The following is an 18356-nucleotide window of genomic DNA, read 5'->3' on the forward strand; positions in this document are numbered from 1 at the left end:
GGTACCGAGACCTGAGTTTTAGTACCTTGGGAAGCCCAGGTGGTTCGTTGGTGGGATTGGTGTTTGATCTAATCGACACCTTGCGGTGTGAAGCCCGGGTTGTTCTATTGCAGTTCCATTCAAGTATTCTGTCCAAGATCTGATTTTATTCAAGTTTCAAGTTCCAACTTCCAACAAGCTGCTGCCAGAGAATTTCTGCAACAACAGTAAGTTAGAACTGATCCCCATCCCCATTACTCTTCTTCTAATCCTCTCACATCTCAACCCTAGCTATCCCCCCTTTTAATTTTTACTTTTACTACAACAACCATCGAACCTGACCTGTCCACTCATCCACGAAACCCCAAATTCAGACCATATACTCCTCCACCATCAAACTCCACTCGATCCAAAACCTAGCTGTAACCTCCCATTAAAACCCAAATTCCCACCTACTTGAATCAGATCCCATAAACCCTAAATCCTGCACAGACCCAACCCACCGTGAGTTTCTGCCCATACTTGGACTGAACCTCACCCACACACCCAGGAACACTCGATCCAAACCCTAGGCCAAGAATCCCAACCTAAACCCTAGATCCTCCCTTGATTCTCTTTGCAGAAACCCGTAAACCTAAACCTAATTTGCTGTCCAACTCAATTTACACTCTTAAACCTAATAGAACTTAGCGTAACCGTCACTGATAGACTTCCCATCACTAACCTAATATAACCCTACCTTCAAACCCTAGACTCAACCAAACCCTAACCCTAATTTGGCCAATATTCCCAATTTTAGCCTACCCGAGTTTACTATTTCATAGTAGATCCTGGTTACTGGCTTCTAGTTGGTCTCCGACCAATCTAGAACTACATTAAGAAGTTAATAAAATTGAGCAGAAAAAGTGGTCTTATTGGGGTAGGACTTGTAGGAGAAGGTTTCCTACTCAGACTGGGAATAGAAGTCTAATACTATTAGGACCATGGTACTAAATCTCGTTTCGTTTCGGTGTTTCGGTATGACCGAAATTTCCGAGATACCGAAATTTCGTCGAAATATGGTATTTTTCTGTGGGTGTAAAATGCCAAAAATACCGAGATTTCCGAAATTTTCGAAACGAGATTACCGAAATTACCGAGATTTCCGAAACGAGATGACCGAAATTTCCGAAATATTCGAAATATTGCACGTGACACTTTTAGTGACTTTTTCAATATCTCGCGATATATCGTGAGTCCATGATATTTTGTCGATATCTCACGAGATATCGTCGAAATATGGTATTTTTCCATTTCGGATTGGTATCGTATCTCGGACAACTCGAAATATACAAAATTTGGCGAAATAGTGCCGAAATTTCACGAGATTTTGAACCTTGATTAGGACTAGGAAAGAGTAATCCTACTCTTACTAGGACTTGAAAAGAAAAGTCTTAGCAGGAATAAGAAAAGTAGAACTGGAACCCGGGATCAAATCTGTAATTTTCATTTTGGGCCTCCTTTTTGTTCTTTTAAAACCTTCAAGGCTTGAACTTGCATCGACTCCTTGTTGATGCATTATTTTGTTTTCATTAAACATCGTAGTTGTCACGGTGTCTTGGCGACCCAAGGCGTTGGAGGGAGCCTGGACGCAAGGCGACACCAACAAGTCGACCAAGGCACTTGCCTAGGCAATCAAGCGGCCTGGATGTTGACGCCTTGACAACTATGTTTTACTTTACTGAACCATCTCAATCAACTTTCTCCTTACCTTTCTGTGCCTCTTCTAATTTCCCTATGCATTAATTTCTAATTTTACCCTCACTGGTCTTGCACTCATTCTCCTTAACATGGAATAACAAATTGGTTGGTTTACCAAATAGACAAATAGCCATCAGTGAGTGCATAAAAATGTGATTATTTTATTTCTGACAATGCTAAATTTTTGTACTCCCTTAAATAAAGCATGAATATGATATATGCAATCAGAAGTAAATTATCTTCTTATGTGACAAATCTGTTAAAAGTTTTCTGAATTCAGATGAGGTGTATGAGCACCTAAAAGTTGGAATCATTCGCAGATTTTCCTCTCTCTCTCTCTCTTAACACCAGTTTCTGTATTTGCTTTTATTTTTTTTTCGCTCTCTTCATGTATTTTCATTTTTAGCAGATACTGTACGAGATTATTCACTGAATATTATTTAATTGTTGGTGACTGCATTGAGTTTGTGGCAGGATTTAGTTGTTGAAGGGGAGTTGCCTGAAAAATCTACTTGCTTTGGAGGCGTGTTTTATAACTATTTTAGCATAGGTATGTCTTTTTATATTTAATAACAGCTGTATGAATTTCAATATTGAGGGCTTTACAATTGTTGTGAGTAACAAGTACTTCCATATATGCCTTATTGGAGGAATAAGTATCATGTAAGTAATTATATTACATTTTGAGGTGCTTATCCATGGAGACACAATAATGGAATAGAGTGGGAGTATGGAAAAGGGGAATTAAGTATTTACATAATTTTTATTGTCTTTAAATGTCATGTGACAGGCTGAAATGCATAGGTGTATGTGTAAAAGAGAATGTGTCTTTTTGTGGGTTGCAACGATTTTTTGCATGGTTAAGAGAATCAGAGGGTTCTGTTCTGAACCTCGCACCATACTCTAGAGCATAGGCTCCAAGGATGGTTTCGGAGTTTTGGTTACTGAGGTTAGATATTAACTTCATAGATTTGATCTTTGAAAATGTCTATAGAATGAAGTTTCTGACTTTTATACATTCGATTCGAGGTGGAAACCTGTTTGTGTTTGAACCTTAATTGAATTTATTCAGGAGTAATTTTAAGTTTGCCATTGCTTTTCCCTGGTGGTTATCTCATATGCCCTTTTAGTTGGAGGGACTACTTTTAAACTTGTGATGGGAGGCTTCTGGTGCTTGTGGAGTTTCATGAATGCCTCCTCACTTGCACTCGCACAATGTGCAGCTGGTTGGGCTTGGTCCTAGACAGATTTTGAAATTTCTATGAAATATTTTGGTTTCGACAGTTGTCGAAATGAAATGGCATGTGAAATGAGGGGTCTTCAATTACTTGGTTTTTTCATCGAAATGGACCATATTTCAGTGCCATTTTGGCCATTTCAGTCATTTTGGTGCCATTTTTCGCTGGTATATTTTGGTTTCGACCAGGATTAAAATTCAGTCAAAATTGAAATCTTGCTCCTTGGTCCTAGGTGGGTTGCCCACTCCCCACATTGAATCCTATAATCCTCTCTTGTACTGACAATTAATGCAGTTTTCTATCAGAGAAAATTTCAAATCAATCTGAGATGAGTGTAGATGAAGGGAAAAAGGGCAGAGAAGTGTAGGAGGATATTATTGAAGGTGAAGGAAAAGAAAAAAGAAAAGGGAAAGGAAATAATTGAACAAATGGGGGAATGGGGGGGGGGGGGAGAGGAGGAGATGAGAGAATGGAAATCTTCCATTTCTCCCTGTTTTGAAAGAAGAAAGAGTATTTGTATTAATATCATCAAAACAGCCAAACTGTACACTGTAGGTGCTGTACACTTGCTAAAAGTCCACGTTCGGACCCTCTACAAAAGTATGCCTCCCATCTTTTTGTTTTTTTTGAGGGGGGTGTTCTGAATGGAAAATTTATATTAATGAAAGAAAACAAGAAAGATTGCAATAGCCTGATAGGCTAGACAAGGGACAGATGCCAAACCAGAGAGACAAAGCAAACATAAAAAGATGATACGGTAAAAGACGGGGAGAAACAACTAACAAAAAGGAGGATACATCTAAAGTCCAGGGTAGGGGAGAAAACAAAAAACTAATGGATGATACGTCAAAAGCCAAGGGAGAGCAAATAATAATCAAAATCATGATGATACATCAAAAGCCGGGGGGGGGGGGGGGAGGTGATAAGAGGAAGATCCCAAGAAGAGGCAAGAAGCAGGATGCCTATTTCAAACAATGTCTGGGCATACAAAACAAATGGGTTATTTCTTTCACATCAAACATGATGAATCATACCATTAAAAGCCAACTTACCAATGGTGTCACAAGATGATTTACCACTAAAGTTTTTCAATATCCATCGCCATTCGCTGCTGAAAGGAAAGATAGATCTTGGTTGAGGTCAAGATTTTCTAAGAATACCTTCTCGGACTGAATTGGGGAAAGGGCAGGAGAAGAAAATGTGGTCTACACTTTCCAAGGAATTCTAACGAAGGAAACAGTTAAGGATTGACAAATTTCTCTGAACAAGAAACTCCTGAGTAGGAAGCGAATTGGTCATAGGTCTCCAAAAAGTAAAAACAAACAACAACAACAACAATAAACTCAGCCTTATCCCAACCATAGTTTAAAATCTCGCGATATCTCGGTATCTCGGGCTGGTCGAGATGGCCGAAATATCCAAAATATACCGAAATATCGTCGAAATATGGTATTTTTCTGCCATATTTTGGCACTCCATCTCGGTGGGGGGTTTTTGGCCATATAAAGGCCTAATACTTCATGTACATCCTTATTTAAGCTAAATAAACGCATTTAAACCTTCATATTGCAAAAAAAATGAACTCAAAGTGGTGTTTTGGGTTTGCACCCTTGAGTGACAGTATACTGTGAAATCCAATGTAAATTTGAACTTTGGAACTTGTGTGATTTCAGGTTTCAGTTCTGTATCTATGGTTGCCTTGATACTGTGGGCTGCATCAATAGAGGATGCAGATCAACTCCTCGACTCACCTATGGAGGATTCCAGGGAGTTTTCACAGCTTGCTATTCTGGAGTCTGAGTATCCTACTGGTACCTTGCACCAGAGCTATCTGTGTTAGATTTGCTGGCTCGAGCGCATGCAGAATCTTTCCATTTCCTAATCCAATTGTAAGTTGTAATCTGTCCTTGTGTATATTTATATAATATTGATCAATTAGTATATATAGGGGTAGTATGGTAATTTGCATCTGTGGGACCCACGTCCCCAGTGGGGAATCCAGTTCCCTGTAGTTTACCCCAGTTGGATTCCCCCTGGTGTCATATGACGTCATCTTATAGTTAATATAACTAATTAACTAGTTAATTCTAATTAGAAATACTTATAAAAAACTATTTTAAAAATCTGTTTTTAATTAATTAGGCAAACATGACTAAGTAGAAGTTCTATTATATAAACATCATTAGTTAGTATTCATTTATTCATTATATAACTAAGAGGATCGATCCAGCCTAGAACCTAGGAGAAAAGAGAAGAAGAAGGGAAAAGAGAGGCATACCTTGGAGATTTGATCTTGGGTTTGAGTTGGAAGCTTGGATCTCCATTAAAGACCTTGGAGCATAAAAGCAAGGCTGCCATCTATCAATTCCTACCGCTGTATCAGGTAGGCCATGAATCCCTGCCGTATTCTTCCTCATCTTCTTAATTCTCTATTACCTAATTGGGTCTTAAACCCAGTTCAACCATTAAACCATAGAATTGATAGGTTTAATTAACCAAATCCTCTGTTTTATCCCTGAATTGGACCAATTTATGGTTCTGGCTGTGATGTAACCTGTATATTACATGTTATTTTTCAATTCACAACTGAATTATACAATCTATTAACCCTAGGATGGTAAATTAGGGTTAATTAACTAAAACCCCCAAATTACTTTATGGATTTTGTAATAAACTATCAAATTCAATTGACCCACCTTAGTTTAGGTCCAAAACCTAAAATTGGGAGCTTGCATGTCAAGATCCAAGAAGTACAGACAAAAGCCCGAACTTTGACTTTTGGACCGGATGGAGTTGCAGGCTTGCAACCGGTCGACCGTAGGGTTTTGGCTTTGAATCCGGTTCTAGATTTTAACCCTCTTTTGAAACCTAATGCTTGGGTTTTGACCTAGGAGTCTTCCTATTTCTAATTTGTGATGTTTTGTGTTAATTAGGGCTGTGTAATCCTATTCTTTGTGTGGTTTATCTCGAGTATTGGAATTTTGCTGGGTTAGACTAGTCTGTTATCTCAGGTAAGGGAAATTTGAACTTAATTTGGTGTGTTTGTGAACTTAATTGTTATTTGTTAGGTATGCCATATAATGCATCATCACTACAACTCAGATCATCTAGTTTGATAGCTTTTACTTCTTTGCATTTGATGCATTTGCATATTGCATTGCACTTAATACTGTACTTGGAACTGTATGAATGATGATGATGTTAATGGTTAGCTTATTATTACTCTTATTGATACATATGCCATCATGTTAGACTGCATATGGTTAGGATTGACATAGCCCAGTACTACGTCCCTTACCAACAGGGGAGAGGTGTTGGATAACCCGTGGTAGGTCTGAAGGGATGATTCCGGAATGCATTCATTGTCCCATTACCGAAGAACATTACAGGTGTGGGAACAAATAGTAGGGTTAGTCACTGGGGGTCCTTTAGCGTCAGATGTATGATGCCTGAGCTGCCGGGTCTCCACCGTAGTAGAATGGTTTCGCTCTGGTGACCGACGTCTGGTTATGTGTTTCCGGGACCGAGGCTAGCATTTTATTACAGTAGTACTTATACCTCATGTGACCAAGTATCCATGATAGGAGCATGTTTATTTAGGTCATTCGTCATGGACTATCTGTATGTGCTTGTATGTTTTTCCTAATTTCGTTACTGGGCTCAGTGGAGCTCACCCTTGTGGATCCTCATATTTTTCAAATGATATTATTGCTGGTGTTTCTGTTGGAGTCTCTTCTGCTCAGGACACTCCTTCAGCTCATGGAGTTGATACTCCTCTTGTGGTGGGGCACGATATCTCGTGCTCGTGTGATGACTGCACGTTCTCTTGAATTGCCTGACAGATCAGGCTATCTTCTCCTTTTCTTCCATTCCTCTGTGGCTTTCAACGTAGGCATCGAATGATTGGGATTAATAACCAACATAGTTTTCTCTTTGAATCCTTAACCTGTATGCAATAGTTTCAAAATTGTTTTCCCTTGGAAATGATAAAACTTTTGCATATTAATCTTTTATTTTGATTGGTTCATTTTTCACCGTTATACTGCTTTCTTTTTTCCCCTCTTTAGTTCTACCAAGTACCAATAAAATATCTTTCACTCCTTTTGTGTTGATAAATTTTTTTAAATTTGCTATAATACAGGAATGGATGCGCAAGTTGCTTATGGATTCCACCATTTACGTAATGAGAAACCATACCTTGCACTTAGTCCTATAGCAAATAAGGTACATTTGTTTTTTTGGTAGTTTCTCAATTTGCCTCTGTTCTTGCTCCAGAAATTGTTAAGGCTATTGTTCCTGTCCATGTTGAAATCAGGGTGAGAATTCACTAGACAACTTCAGATTATGTGATTGGGTCTAAGCCATTTTTCTTATGCATATACATGCATCTCCAATGCATCTCCCAAAAAAAGAAAAATAAAAAAGAATTCTGTTTTGAACTCGAACTTTGTGGTCATTGGACTCTCTTATGTGGCATCAATATAAAGTCAAAGACAGCCATCATCTCACAGAAAGCATGTCTTGCTCATGTGGAGGAGGTTATTATGATGTGTTTTCATTTTTCAAGCATCTGGTACTGTTGTCTGACTAGATTAACAAGTTGGGTGAAAAGATGGTGGGATATGTCATCTGTCTCTCTCTCTCTCTCTTTCTGATCAGCAACAAAAAGGAAGATTTATTAAGTTGAGGCATGTGTTAATATACAACTTTGCTCTCTCCATCACTCACCCTAATTTTTTTTTTTTTTTTATAATTTTCACACCTTAATATGTCACATCAAGTGACTTATTTATCAGTTTATGCACTTACAATCTGGACAACTTAGTCGAAGTGGCTTATAGAAATTAATTGAATCATTATAGCTACTTCAAGTCATTTCCTGGTAACAGTCTGTTTGGGCAGAATGGATACTTTAAGGTAAAAGTATCTGTGTAAGACTTAAACTGGGACTTAATTTGATAGATCTGCTTGGGTATCCACTTCTATCATTCCTTTTTGGGGTTTGCCTTGGAAAAGTAGGGAACTTTTTTTGGTAGCCTATTTAGTGCTGAAGCAAAGTTTCAAATTATGGTCTATAAAGTATTTGAGCTATGATGGTCACATATGTTTCTGATAAAGTTTCGTTGTTCATATGCCCGTCGATCTCTATTAAGAGTAAAATGCTATCATCAATGCTAAGCATATGCAAGTTAACTGTATTTGATAAGGAATCATATTTATTGTTGATATGTACTCCATATGTGGAAACTAGTGATCAGCCTGCTGAGTGGTGAGTGGTGACATTCTCACTCAAATTACTCTTCGTCAACTCGATATTAATTTGCACGGGGGAAGAAAGTTATTTACGGAATTGGTCCATACAAAGAATATATTTGAAGGTGGACACTAACTATAAAGTTGTTAGGGCATCACCTAGGCAACACCAAGGCATTTGATGAAATCTTAGAAAATGGGAGAATGACTTGTGTCAATGAGACACAGGCCAGCTTTATTTATAATGAAGAATAGAAAATTCTAGAATCAGTACAAGACCGAAATACCCCTATTGACAATTATACCCTTGTACCCATATTACAACACTCCCCCTCAAGTTGGTGCATAGATGTAAATCATGCCCAACTTGCTAACAATAGAACTAAACAACTTAGAACTTCGCCCTTTGGTAAGAATATCCGCAAGCTGATCATCAGAGGGAACGATAGTAATGCACATCTGACCACTGTCAAGTTTCTGCTTAATGAAATGACGGTCTATCTCCACGTGCTTTGTTCGATCATGATGAACAGGATTGTGAGCAATTCTGATTGCGGACTTACTGTCAGAGTACAATCGCATAGGTAAATCAACCTCAATTCCAAGGTCTTGCAACAACCCTTGGAGCCAAAGAGCCTCACAAATACCTTGGGCCATAGTCCGAAACTCAGCCTTTGCACTGGAACGAGCAACAACTGGTTGCTTCTTGCTCCTCCAGGTAACAAGATTTCCTCCAACATAAGTACAGTAGCCAGAAGTAAAACGCCTGTCATCAGGAGACCCAAGCCCAATCTGCATCTGTATATGTTTCAACCTTCATGTGTCCATAAGGAGAAACCGAAATTCCTTTTCCAGGAGAAGCTTTCAAATATCTCAAAATTCTGTGGACAACATCCATATGTGTAGAGTAGGGGTCATGCATATACTAGCTTACCAGACTTACTGCAAAGGCAATATCAGGACGAGTGTGTGACAAGTAAATCAGATGTCCTACTAGTCTCTGATACTGCTCTCTATCAACAGGTTCCCCTTCTTTGGACCGAAGGTGACAATTAGGCTCTACAGGAGTGTCAGCTGGCTTACATCCCTACATACCTTTCTCAGATAATAAGTCCATGGTGTACTTTCTTTGGGATAAAGAGATTCCTTTGGTAGAGTAGGCAACCTCAATACCCAAAAAATACCTAAGCTTACCCAGATCTTTGATCTGAAACTCAATACCCAGAAATTTCTTCAAAGCATCAATCTCCTCCTGGCTGCTCCCTGTGATGACAATGTCATCAACATACTCTATCAACATAGTCACATATGTGGTAGTCCTTTTAATAAAGAGTGTGTGATCTGTATTGCTTTGCTTGAACCCAATGGAGACCATTGCTTTGTAGAACCTACCTAACCACGCCCTAGGAGATTGTTTCAACTCATAAAGAGCTCGATTGAGCTTACACACCTTCCTTGAGTCTTCTGACAATAAAAACCTAGTGGACTATCCATGTAGACTTCTTCAGCCAATTCACCATGTAAAAACACATTTTTCACATTAAGTTGGAATAAGTTCCATCCCTGATTTCCAGCATAAGACAGGAGAACTTTCACTGTATTCATCTTAGCTACTGGAGCAAACGTCTCCTGATAATCAATCCCCTACATCTGGGTAAAGCCTCTAGGAACCAGCCTGGCTTTATATCTCTCAATACTTCCATCAACCTTGTGTTTGACAGCAAACCCATTTACCCCCTACAACTTTCTTTCCCAGTGGACTCTGGTCCAAATCCCACGTGTTATTTTTGCCAAGGGTTCTCATCTCTTCCTCGATAGCTTCTTTCCAATCCGAATGTGCCACTGCTTCCTGCCAGGAGTTAGCAAGAGAAACAGAGGATAGGGAAGCAAGAAAGGTCTGGAAACTAGGAGACAATGAGTCATAAGAAACCACATTAGAAATCAGGTGATGAGTGCAACTGCATTTACCTTTCCTAACAGCAATAGGAAGATCTAGAGTAGGATCATAACGAGGAATAGATGGAAGCTTACCAGGGGTTCAGAGTTAGTAGAACTTGGAACCGTTTTAGTCAATCTTACAAGAAAGATGGTAATATGCCTGTTTTGGTTGAGCTTTCTCTTCCTGGCGTATATCTGAAGTGACTCATCTCCCTTAACCATTTTCTCCTTCCCTAGCAGCCTAGCTGAATGGTAGTTTTATTAGGCACAGGAGACACAGGAGTCTCCCCTTGAATAGAAACCTCACTTGAGCTTTGCAGCTGTTCCTGATTAGTAACCCCATCCTCAAGAATATCTTCTTCCCATGGTGGAGCTATAGGAATTTGAAGGACCTCTTCCTGGTGAACAGACTCCCCCTGAAGAGGGACTGGGTAGAAAGGAACATCTTCCTGAAAAACAACATCCATGGAAACAAAAATTTTCCGAGAAGAAGGATGATAGCATTTATATCCTTTTTGGGTAGTAGGGTAGCCCAAAAAAATACATGTAAGACCTCGAGGAACTAATTTCCCATGGACATGGTGCTTACGAACAAAAGTAACATAGCCATAGACACGAGGAGGGACAGGGAAGGTGATAGTACCAAGAAGAGTTTCGATGTGACTCTTATTATTTAGGACACGTGAAGGCATCCTATTAATGAGAAAAGTAGTAGTGGTTACAACATCGCCCCAAAAACGAACATGAACATTCATAGCAAACATGATGGACCTAGCAAGCTCAAGAAGATGACGGTTTTTTCTCTCTGCGAGTCTATTTTGAGGTGGAGTATGAACACGGGATGTTTGATGGATGATCCCATGGGCAGAAAAATAGGACTGAAATGTCCCAACCGAGTACTCAGTACCATTATCAGACCGAAGATTTCTGATTTTACCATCAAACTGAGTAGAAACGATATGGGGAAAATGCTGAAATATAGAAAATCCATAACTCTTCTGTTGCATTAAATAAACCCAAGTTGTACGACTAAAACAACCAATAAAAGTCACAAACCATCTATAACCAGAAGAAGACACCACACGGGTAGGGCCCCACATATCAGAATGAATTAAACTAAAAGGAACGATACTACGATTATCCGACACAGAATAGGTATTTTGAGTTTGCTTTGCAAGAATGCAAGCATCACAATGAAAATTATTTAAATTACATAACTTAGTAAAACTAGGAAATAAACTAGAAAGAGTTCTCAAGGGTGGGTGTCCCAAACAAGGGCTTTCAAAGCAGATCCTGGGAGAGAAGCCACGGTAGATAACGTAGTAGGATGCTGCTCTAACAGGTACAGGCCATCTTCCATCTTACCACATGCAATCGTACTGCCCGTTTCCAAGTCCTGAAATACACAGTGAGAAGGAAAGAAAATCACCTTACAATTGAGCTCACATGTAATACTACTAATGGATAACAGGTTAGTTGAAAAATTGGGAACATGAAGGACAGAAGATAATGTAAGGGATGGGGAACAATGAACAACACCCTTTCCATGTATAAGGGAAAAAGAGCCATTAACAACCTGGACTTTATGGTTAGCAGCTAATGGAAAATACTGGGAAAAATTTTTAGGAGAGCTCGTCATGTGATCAATAGCTCCAGAGTCAATGATCCAAGAAAAAGATTTGACAGAGGAGCTATGACCACAAAATGAAATACCTGTGGAAGGATTGTCAGATTAAGGTGCAGTAGTGGTAGAGGCAACATTGGAATGGGCCGAAGGTGCTGAAGTAGTAGATTCCAGTCTTGAAATTAAACTCCGCAGGTGACTCATCTCATCGGTAGAGAGGGGTATACTAGAGGAAGTATCCTTAGAGATCGACTGGTGGGCAGCATTGCCTCTAGTTCTTGGCAGACCATGCCCACGAGGCTCAGGTGGACGACCACGGAGTTTCCAATAAGGATCCTTGGTGTGGCGTTCCTTCCCACAGTAGTCACATGTCACAGGAGGGTGACCAATAGGGGCAGCAGGACCACGATTCTGGACCCCAGATGAGCCAGCAGAAGCAGAAGAAGTCATAGTTCCTTTAGAGGGAGCAGTATATAGGGCGACACGCTCCACAGGTGGAGGGTGCACCATAGCATCACGCCGGCTTTCTTCAGAGGCCACAATTGCATAGGCCTGTGCAAGGGTAGGAAAGGGATCCTTATTCAAGACATGAGCACGGATGGGATCATACTCCATATTCAGCCTTGCCAAAAAATCGTACACCTGAAGCTTTTCTTCCCATTAGCGATAGGCTATAGTGTCAGCTTGACAGATGGCAGTAAACTTCCCACAAAAATCTAGGGTCATCGAGATCCCATTTATCTTGGGCCTTCCCTGCAGTAGTTGGACGAACAGAGGTACCCGTCAGATGGCCTTTCAATCCACGGGAACCAACAACAAGCGAAGCAGACCTCGACCACATGAGGTAATTATTGCCATCGAGTTTAACAGAATGGATCTGAAAGGTAGGGAAATCCTTCTCATGGTGCACAAAGGACCCTCCTTGTCTAGAAGAAATGGCAAAATTTTCATCGTCAGACATGTCCGCAGAGAAAGGCATAAAAAATCACAAGGCTTCACGCAGAGAAGCAGCACATAAAAAAATTTCCAAAATAAGCGGGAGATTTAGCACATAGTGGATGGGAAAAAAAGCCCTTGGTGGGATACACTCACCACCAAGGGAGGCAGAAAAAGAGAGGCAGGGAAAGAGAACCCTTCGGCTGTAGGTGGTGGCAGAAAAAGAAGAGAGGCGGAAAAAAGGCAAAACAGGGAAAAAAAAAAACGAGAGAGAAGTGGGGCTGTAGGCTAGCGAGAAGGAAACCAGGAGAACAGCTATAGATATTACACCATCAACAGAGAGTTCTGCTCTTGTTTCTAGCTCCCACAGAGACTGAAAAAGTCGGTGAAGAAGGCCAACTCGTGGAGATCACCGTGAGAGGTTCAAATGTGATCACTGTGGCAAGCTTGGACACACCAAGGACAGGTGTTGGGATCTTCATGGGTAGCCCCCTAGTATGCATGGTGGTTCCTCTAGTGCCCGTGGAGGCAAGCAAGGGGGAGCTAGGGCTTACTCAGTGACATCCGAGTCTGAGACATCTGGACCCCAACCTGCTCCTGATTCCCTTTCACAGGATGATATTGCCACCCTCCGCCGGATGATGTGTCACCTTGGAGGGTCAGCTACTGGTTCTACTGCACCTTTTTCTCTTGTTCATACTGATGTTTGGGGACCTTCTCCTACTACTTCTTTATCTGGATTTTGTTATTTTGTTTCATTTGTAGATGACTATTCTAGGTCTACTTGGAATGTTTTGTTGAAACAAAAGAGTGATGTTCGTGATGCTTTTAAGGATTTCTATCAACTTATCCATACTTAGTTTGGTACTCGAATCCAAAGTGTTAGGTTTGATAAGGGGGGTGAGTACATGTATCGGGGGGGGGGGGGTTCCAACAGTTCTTTACTGATAATGGCATCATCCATCAACTGGCTTGTGTTGACATCCCCCAGCAAAATGGGGTGGTTGAGCGAAAAAACCGCGTTTGCTGGAAATCACCAGGGGTCTTCTCTTTGGCATGCATGTGCCTAAGACTTTCTGGTCTAATGCCCTTCTTACCGCTGCCTTTCTTATTAACCGGATGCCAACCCCACTTCTTCGCTCCAAATCCCCCCTGGCTCTTCTTTCTCCTCAATCCTCAATTTTCTCCTTGACTCCAAAAGTCTTTGGTTGTGTTTGTTATGTTCATGTCAGCAAATCAGCCCGCACCAAGCTTGATCCCACAACTCTCAAGTGTATCTTCTTGGGCTACTCTGATTCAACCAAAGGGTATAAGTACTACCATCCTCCTTCCCGAAAATGACTTCTCTCCAAAGATGTCACCTTCTTTGAGTCTATTCCCTATTTTTCTTCCTCTCACCATCCTATTCAAGGGGAGAGTACTAGCATTGAACAGGATGCTGATGTCATTCATTTTCTATCTCCCTTACCTACCCCCACTTCCGCATTCCTATTTGATATTGGAAAGTACAAAGAAGTGGATGTTGGTGATGATGCTGATGGTGTTGTTGATATTGATGCTAGTAGTGGTGGTGATGCTAGCAGTAAAAAAGAATACAAGGGAATAAGATTCAAAGAAGATGGTGTATTCACAAGAGGTGAATGCTTGTTGAAGGGAAAAGGAAAGCAACCATGGTATAAGTAACCCTACCAAAACCCCTCTTTGGATCCACATCCTCAATCTCATCCTCCTCAGTTAGGTAATTCTTCTCCTTTTGAATTAGATCTTCCCATTGCTATGAGAAAGGGGAAGAGAGCCTGTATTAACCCTATAGCCTAGTTTGTTTCCTTTGACTTTATCTCTCTTACAGGTATTGTTTTTTCCACTGCCCTTGAGTCTTCTTCCATTCCCACAAATGTTACAGAGGCCTTATCTGATCCAAAATGGATGTAAGCAATGTCTGAGGAAATGGTGGCTCTGGAGAAGAACAATACTTGGACACTAGTTGATCTTCCCAGGGGGAGAACTCCAGTTGGATGCAAATGGGTTTATACAATCAAGTATAGATCCGATGGTATAGTAGAAAGATACAAAGCTAGGCTGGTTGCAAAAGGTATAGTCAGGTGTATGGCATTGACTACCAGGAGACTTTTGCTCCTGTAGCCAAGCATAACTCAATTAGGGTTCTTCTTTCAGTGGCTGCCAATAAAGATTGGCCAATGTACCAATTAGATGTGAAGAATGCATTTCTTCATGGATATTTAGCAGAAGAAGTGTACATGCAGCCTCCACCTGGTTTTAAGTGTGCCTCAGCTGAAGGGAAAGTATGTCTCTTGAAGAAAGCTCTCTATGGCCTCAAGCAGTCTCCTAAGGCCTAGTTTGAGAGATTTAGATAAGCCATCCTAAAGAATGGGTATTATCAGAGTCAAGCTGACCACACCTTGTTTTTCAAGAGAGGTAATGGCACAGTTACAGCTCTCATTGTCTATGTTGATGACATTGTGGTAACTGGGAATGATGTTGCGGAGATAAACAGCTTGAAGTCTTATCTGGCTAAACAGTTTGAGATCAGAGACTTTGGACTCTTGAAATACTTCTTGGGTATTGAAGTATCTAGATCACGGAGATAAACAGCTTGAAGTCTTATCTGGCTAAACAGTTTGAGATCAGAGACTTTGGACTCTTGAAATACTTCTTGGGTATTGAAGTATCTAGATCAAGGAAAGGAATCAACATCTGCCAAAGGAAATTTGTCTTGGATTTTTTAAAAGAGACAGGCATGATAGGGTGCAAACCAGCAACTTCCCCCCATTGATCTGAATCATAAGCATGGTGATGAATGTGGTTCTGCTCTTATAGATGCAAGCAAGTACTAAAGATTAGTTGGGAAACTAATCTTCCTAACTAATCTATCTTTCTTTGACTCGACCAGACATCTCTTATGCAGTTGGAGTGGTGAGTCAGTTTATGCATGTTCCCAGGAGTGGACATCTAGATACGGTGTATCACATCATTAGATACTTGAAATCCGGTCCAGGAAAAGGCCTTCTATTTGCCGGGCATGACCATTTGCAGATGGAAGGCTACATAGATGTCGATTGGGCTGGTTCAATATCTGACAGGAGATCTACTTCTGGGTACTGTACCTTTGTGGGTGGTAATCTAGTTACCTGGACGAGCAAGAAACAACCAGTTGTAGCTAGATCCAGTGCAGAGGTTGAGTTTAGGGCCATGGCTCATGGAGTGTGTGAGCTTATTTGGCTAAAAAAACTTCTTCAAGACTTGAGTTTTGAGGCTGAAGGGCCAATGAGACTTTATTGTGACCATAGTTATCAAGGCGGTAAGGCGACTACGGCGTTTGAGGGTCTTCCTAAGCGCCTTGGCGATAGGGCGGCCGTAAGGCGTCGCCTTGGCGAACAAGGCGTTATAGTGTTATTTTTTTTATATAACCATTTTATTCGGCACAAATAGCATATTAAAAATTATATAATTCTACTTTTTTGCCAAATAAATATTAAAGAGTCAAACCAATGCAAGATATTCATCCAAAAAAACAAATTAACAAACTAAGTTCATCATATTATCATAGGTATAATAGCAATATAACATATAAATATGAAAGTATGAAACAACATTATAAATTATTAAATATAAAGCATAAAGGGTTGGTAAATTATTATACTTACCTCTATGATGCCAAAATGAGTGCTTAGGCAGTAGGCCCTAAGGTCATCCACTATATTTCTACTCATGTGACCCTGTCAATCAATACTCAATAAAAGAAAACATAAAATAACCTAAAATAGTAAAATGCCAAAATTAAGTAATCATTAAAGCTTAAACATTCAAATACTTAAATTGAAGAAAAGTCTAAAAAAAACCATCCAAATTCCAATACAAATTGTTTAACAAGTACTTCACTACTTCAAATTTTACTCCCAATTAAGTATATTCAAATCATCTTCTTCCTCCTGTTCATTGCCCACAACATTACTTTGTATACCAAAATCATCCTCAACATCTTCATCATCACGCACATCCTCTTGCTCCAACTCCAACCCGAACTCCAGTTCGTTATCTAAAGACTCCTCACGGACCCTACTGCGCCGTGAATAAGAGGCTAATGCTGGAGCCACTCCACTGGTTGATGGTCCAGACCTCCTTGCTCTATTGGTGCCATGAAACGATGAAGATGCTCCAGAAACTGTTGATACAGTTCTCTAAGTGAGATCATCCCCAGGATGAACTAATTCATCATCTGATACGCCAGTCATCCACTCACTACTCCAATCTAGATCATCAAGCACCAGTGGATTAGAATTTCTGGATTGTTCCCTTTTCTCTTGGAACCTTACTTGAAGACGGCGATTATACTGGATGTAGATAAGATCATTTAAACGTTGATGCTCTAACCTATTCCTCTTCTTGGTGTGAATCTGAAGAACAATTAACAATATACAAATATCACTTTTATTCCTTAAATCATTCTTTCATAAAACTACACAAAAAACAAAAAATTAAAATTAAAATTAACTTAGTACTAAAGTACTCAGTTACTCACAAACTCAAATATGCTCCAATTGCGCTCACAACCAGAGGATGAGCAACAAAGGCCAAGTAAGCGCCTTGCAAGCTTTGTAAGCTCAGGTGTAGAGCTTCCATGTTTTTCCCACCAAACGACTATAAATATATGTATAAGAAAAAATATAGATTAAATTAAAATCAACATACAAAATACAAAGTACAAACAAGTGAAACAACTAAACAATATAAATTAAAAAGAAAATTACTTACTAGGATTCAACTTGTCCCTTTGTCTAATTGCCATCTCCTTTGCAAAACTTCCATTACTTCTAGTATAAGCAGCAGATTGTGCACTGATCTTGTCTTGCAAGGTTGTATCAGGCACCATCCCTGTAAGAATATCATTAAAGGCATCATTTGCTTTATGCATCAAGGAGTTGACTACAGATTCATCTGATTCCTTCTTAATTGCACTAAAGTACTTGCTTGGATTGAGGAGAAATGCAGCCAAATATATTGGTCGCTCCATCTGACTTGTCCAACGCCTATCAATAATTTTTATGATCTTCTTCCATTTTCTTTCTATGCCCTTAAAATTTGATTTTATGTTCTTTGCCTCTTCTATTGCAATATATACTTCAGGCAATGCAGGCCTCTTATCTCCATCTACTGTCCTCAATACTTGAATAAGAGGCAATGATGCTCTCAAGCAATCTTGCACACCATTCCAGAAAGGTGTGGAAAGAATTATTTCAACAATTTGCTTCCCTGCCTCTGTATGTGACAACTTAGAAGTGTCCCAGTGATCAGAAAGAAATAATTTCCTCAAATTATCCTTAGGTTTCAATAAGCTCTGAAGTGTTAAAAATGAAGATGCAAATCTGGTTGCTCCAGCCCTCACTAAGTCTGCTCCTCTTGTATGTACCCTTATAGCTTCAAGAAGGCGAGTATGCCTATAGATGAAGCTAGTAATTTTTCTCCCCTTCAATATCACAGGCCTATATGTTTTTATATTGCCTATCTCCTCCATCATAAGGTCTAGACAATGAGCTGCACATGGAGTCCAATACAACTTTTTTCTTTTCTCCATTAATAACCTTTCAGCAGCAACATAATTGGAAGCATTATCAATGACCACTTGAACC

The 18356-nt window shown here is 39.9% G+C and overlaps 1 protein-coding gene and 2 long non-coding RNA genes across 3 annotated transcripts in view; 1 reads left to right on the forward strand and 2 right to left on the reverse strand.

The window, feature by feature from the left end:
• The window catches only part of LOC122646361 (diacylglycerol kinase 7-like), a 140446-nt gene that overhangs the window by 47129 nt on the left and 74961 nt on the right, over positions 1-18356 (forward strand). The window contains exons 6-7 of the mRNA XM_043839909.1: positions 2194-2269; positions 7099-7181. Of these exons, the coding sequence (XP_043695844.1) occupies positions 2194-2269; positions 7099-7181 (159 nt within the window). The remainder of the gene's footprint in view (positions 1-2193; positions 2270-7098; positions 7182-18356) is intronic.
• On the reverse strand, positions 371-18029 carry LOC122646365. Its single transcript, XR_006330604.1, has 3 exons — positions 17686-18029; positions 7665-7670; positions 371-382 (listed from the first exon to the last, which is right to left on the reverse strand). It is a non-coding gene; the product is annotated as an uncharacterized LOC122646365 (long non-coding RNA).
• On the reverse strand, positions 17096-17531 carry LOC122646363. Its single transcript, XR_006330603.1, has 3 exons — positions 17482-17531; positions 17249-17367; positions 17096-17123 (listed from the first exon to the last, which is right to left on the reverse strand). It is a non-coding gene; the product is annotated as an uncharacterized LOC122646363 (long non-coding RNA).

The sequence above is a fragment of the Telopea speciosissima genome, chromosome 11, assembly GCF_018873765.1.
Source record: "Telopea speciosissima isolate NSW1024214 ecotype Mountain lineage chromosome 11, Tspe_v1, whole genome shotgun sequence".
Classification (NCBI taxonomy): Eukaryota; Viridiplantae; Streptophyta; class Magnoliopsida; order Proteales; family Proteaceae; genus Telopea; species Telopea speciosissima.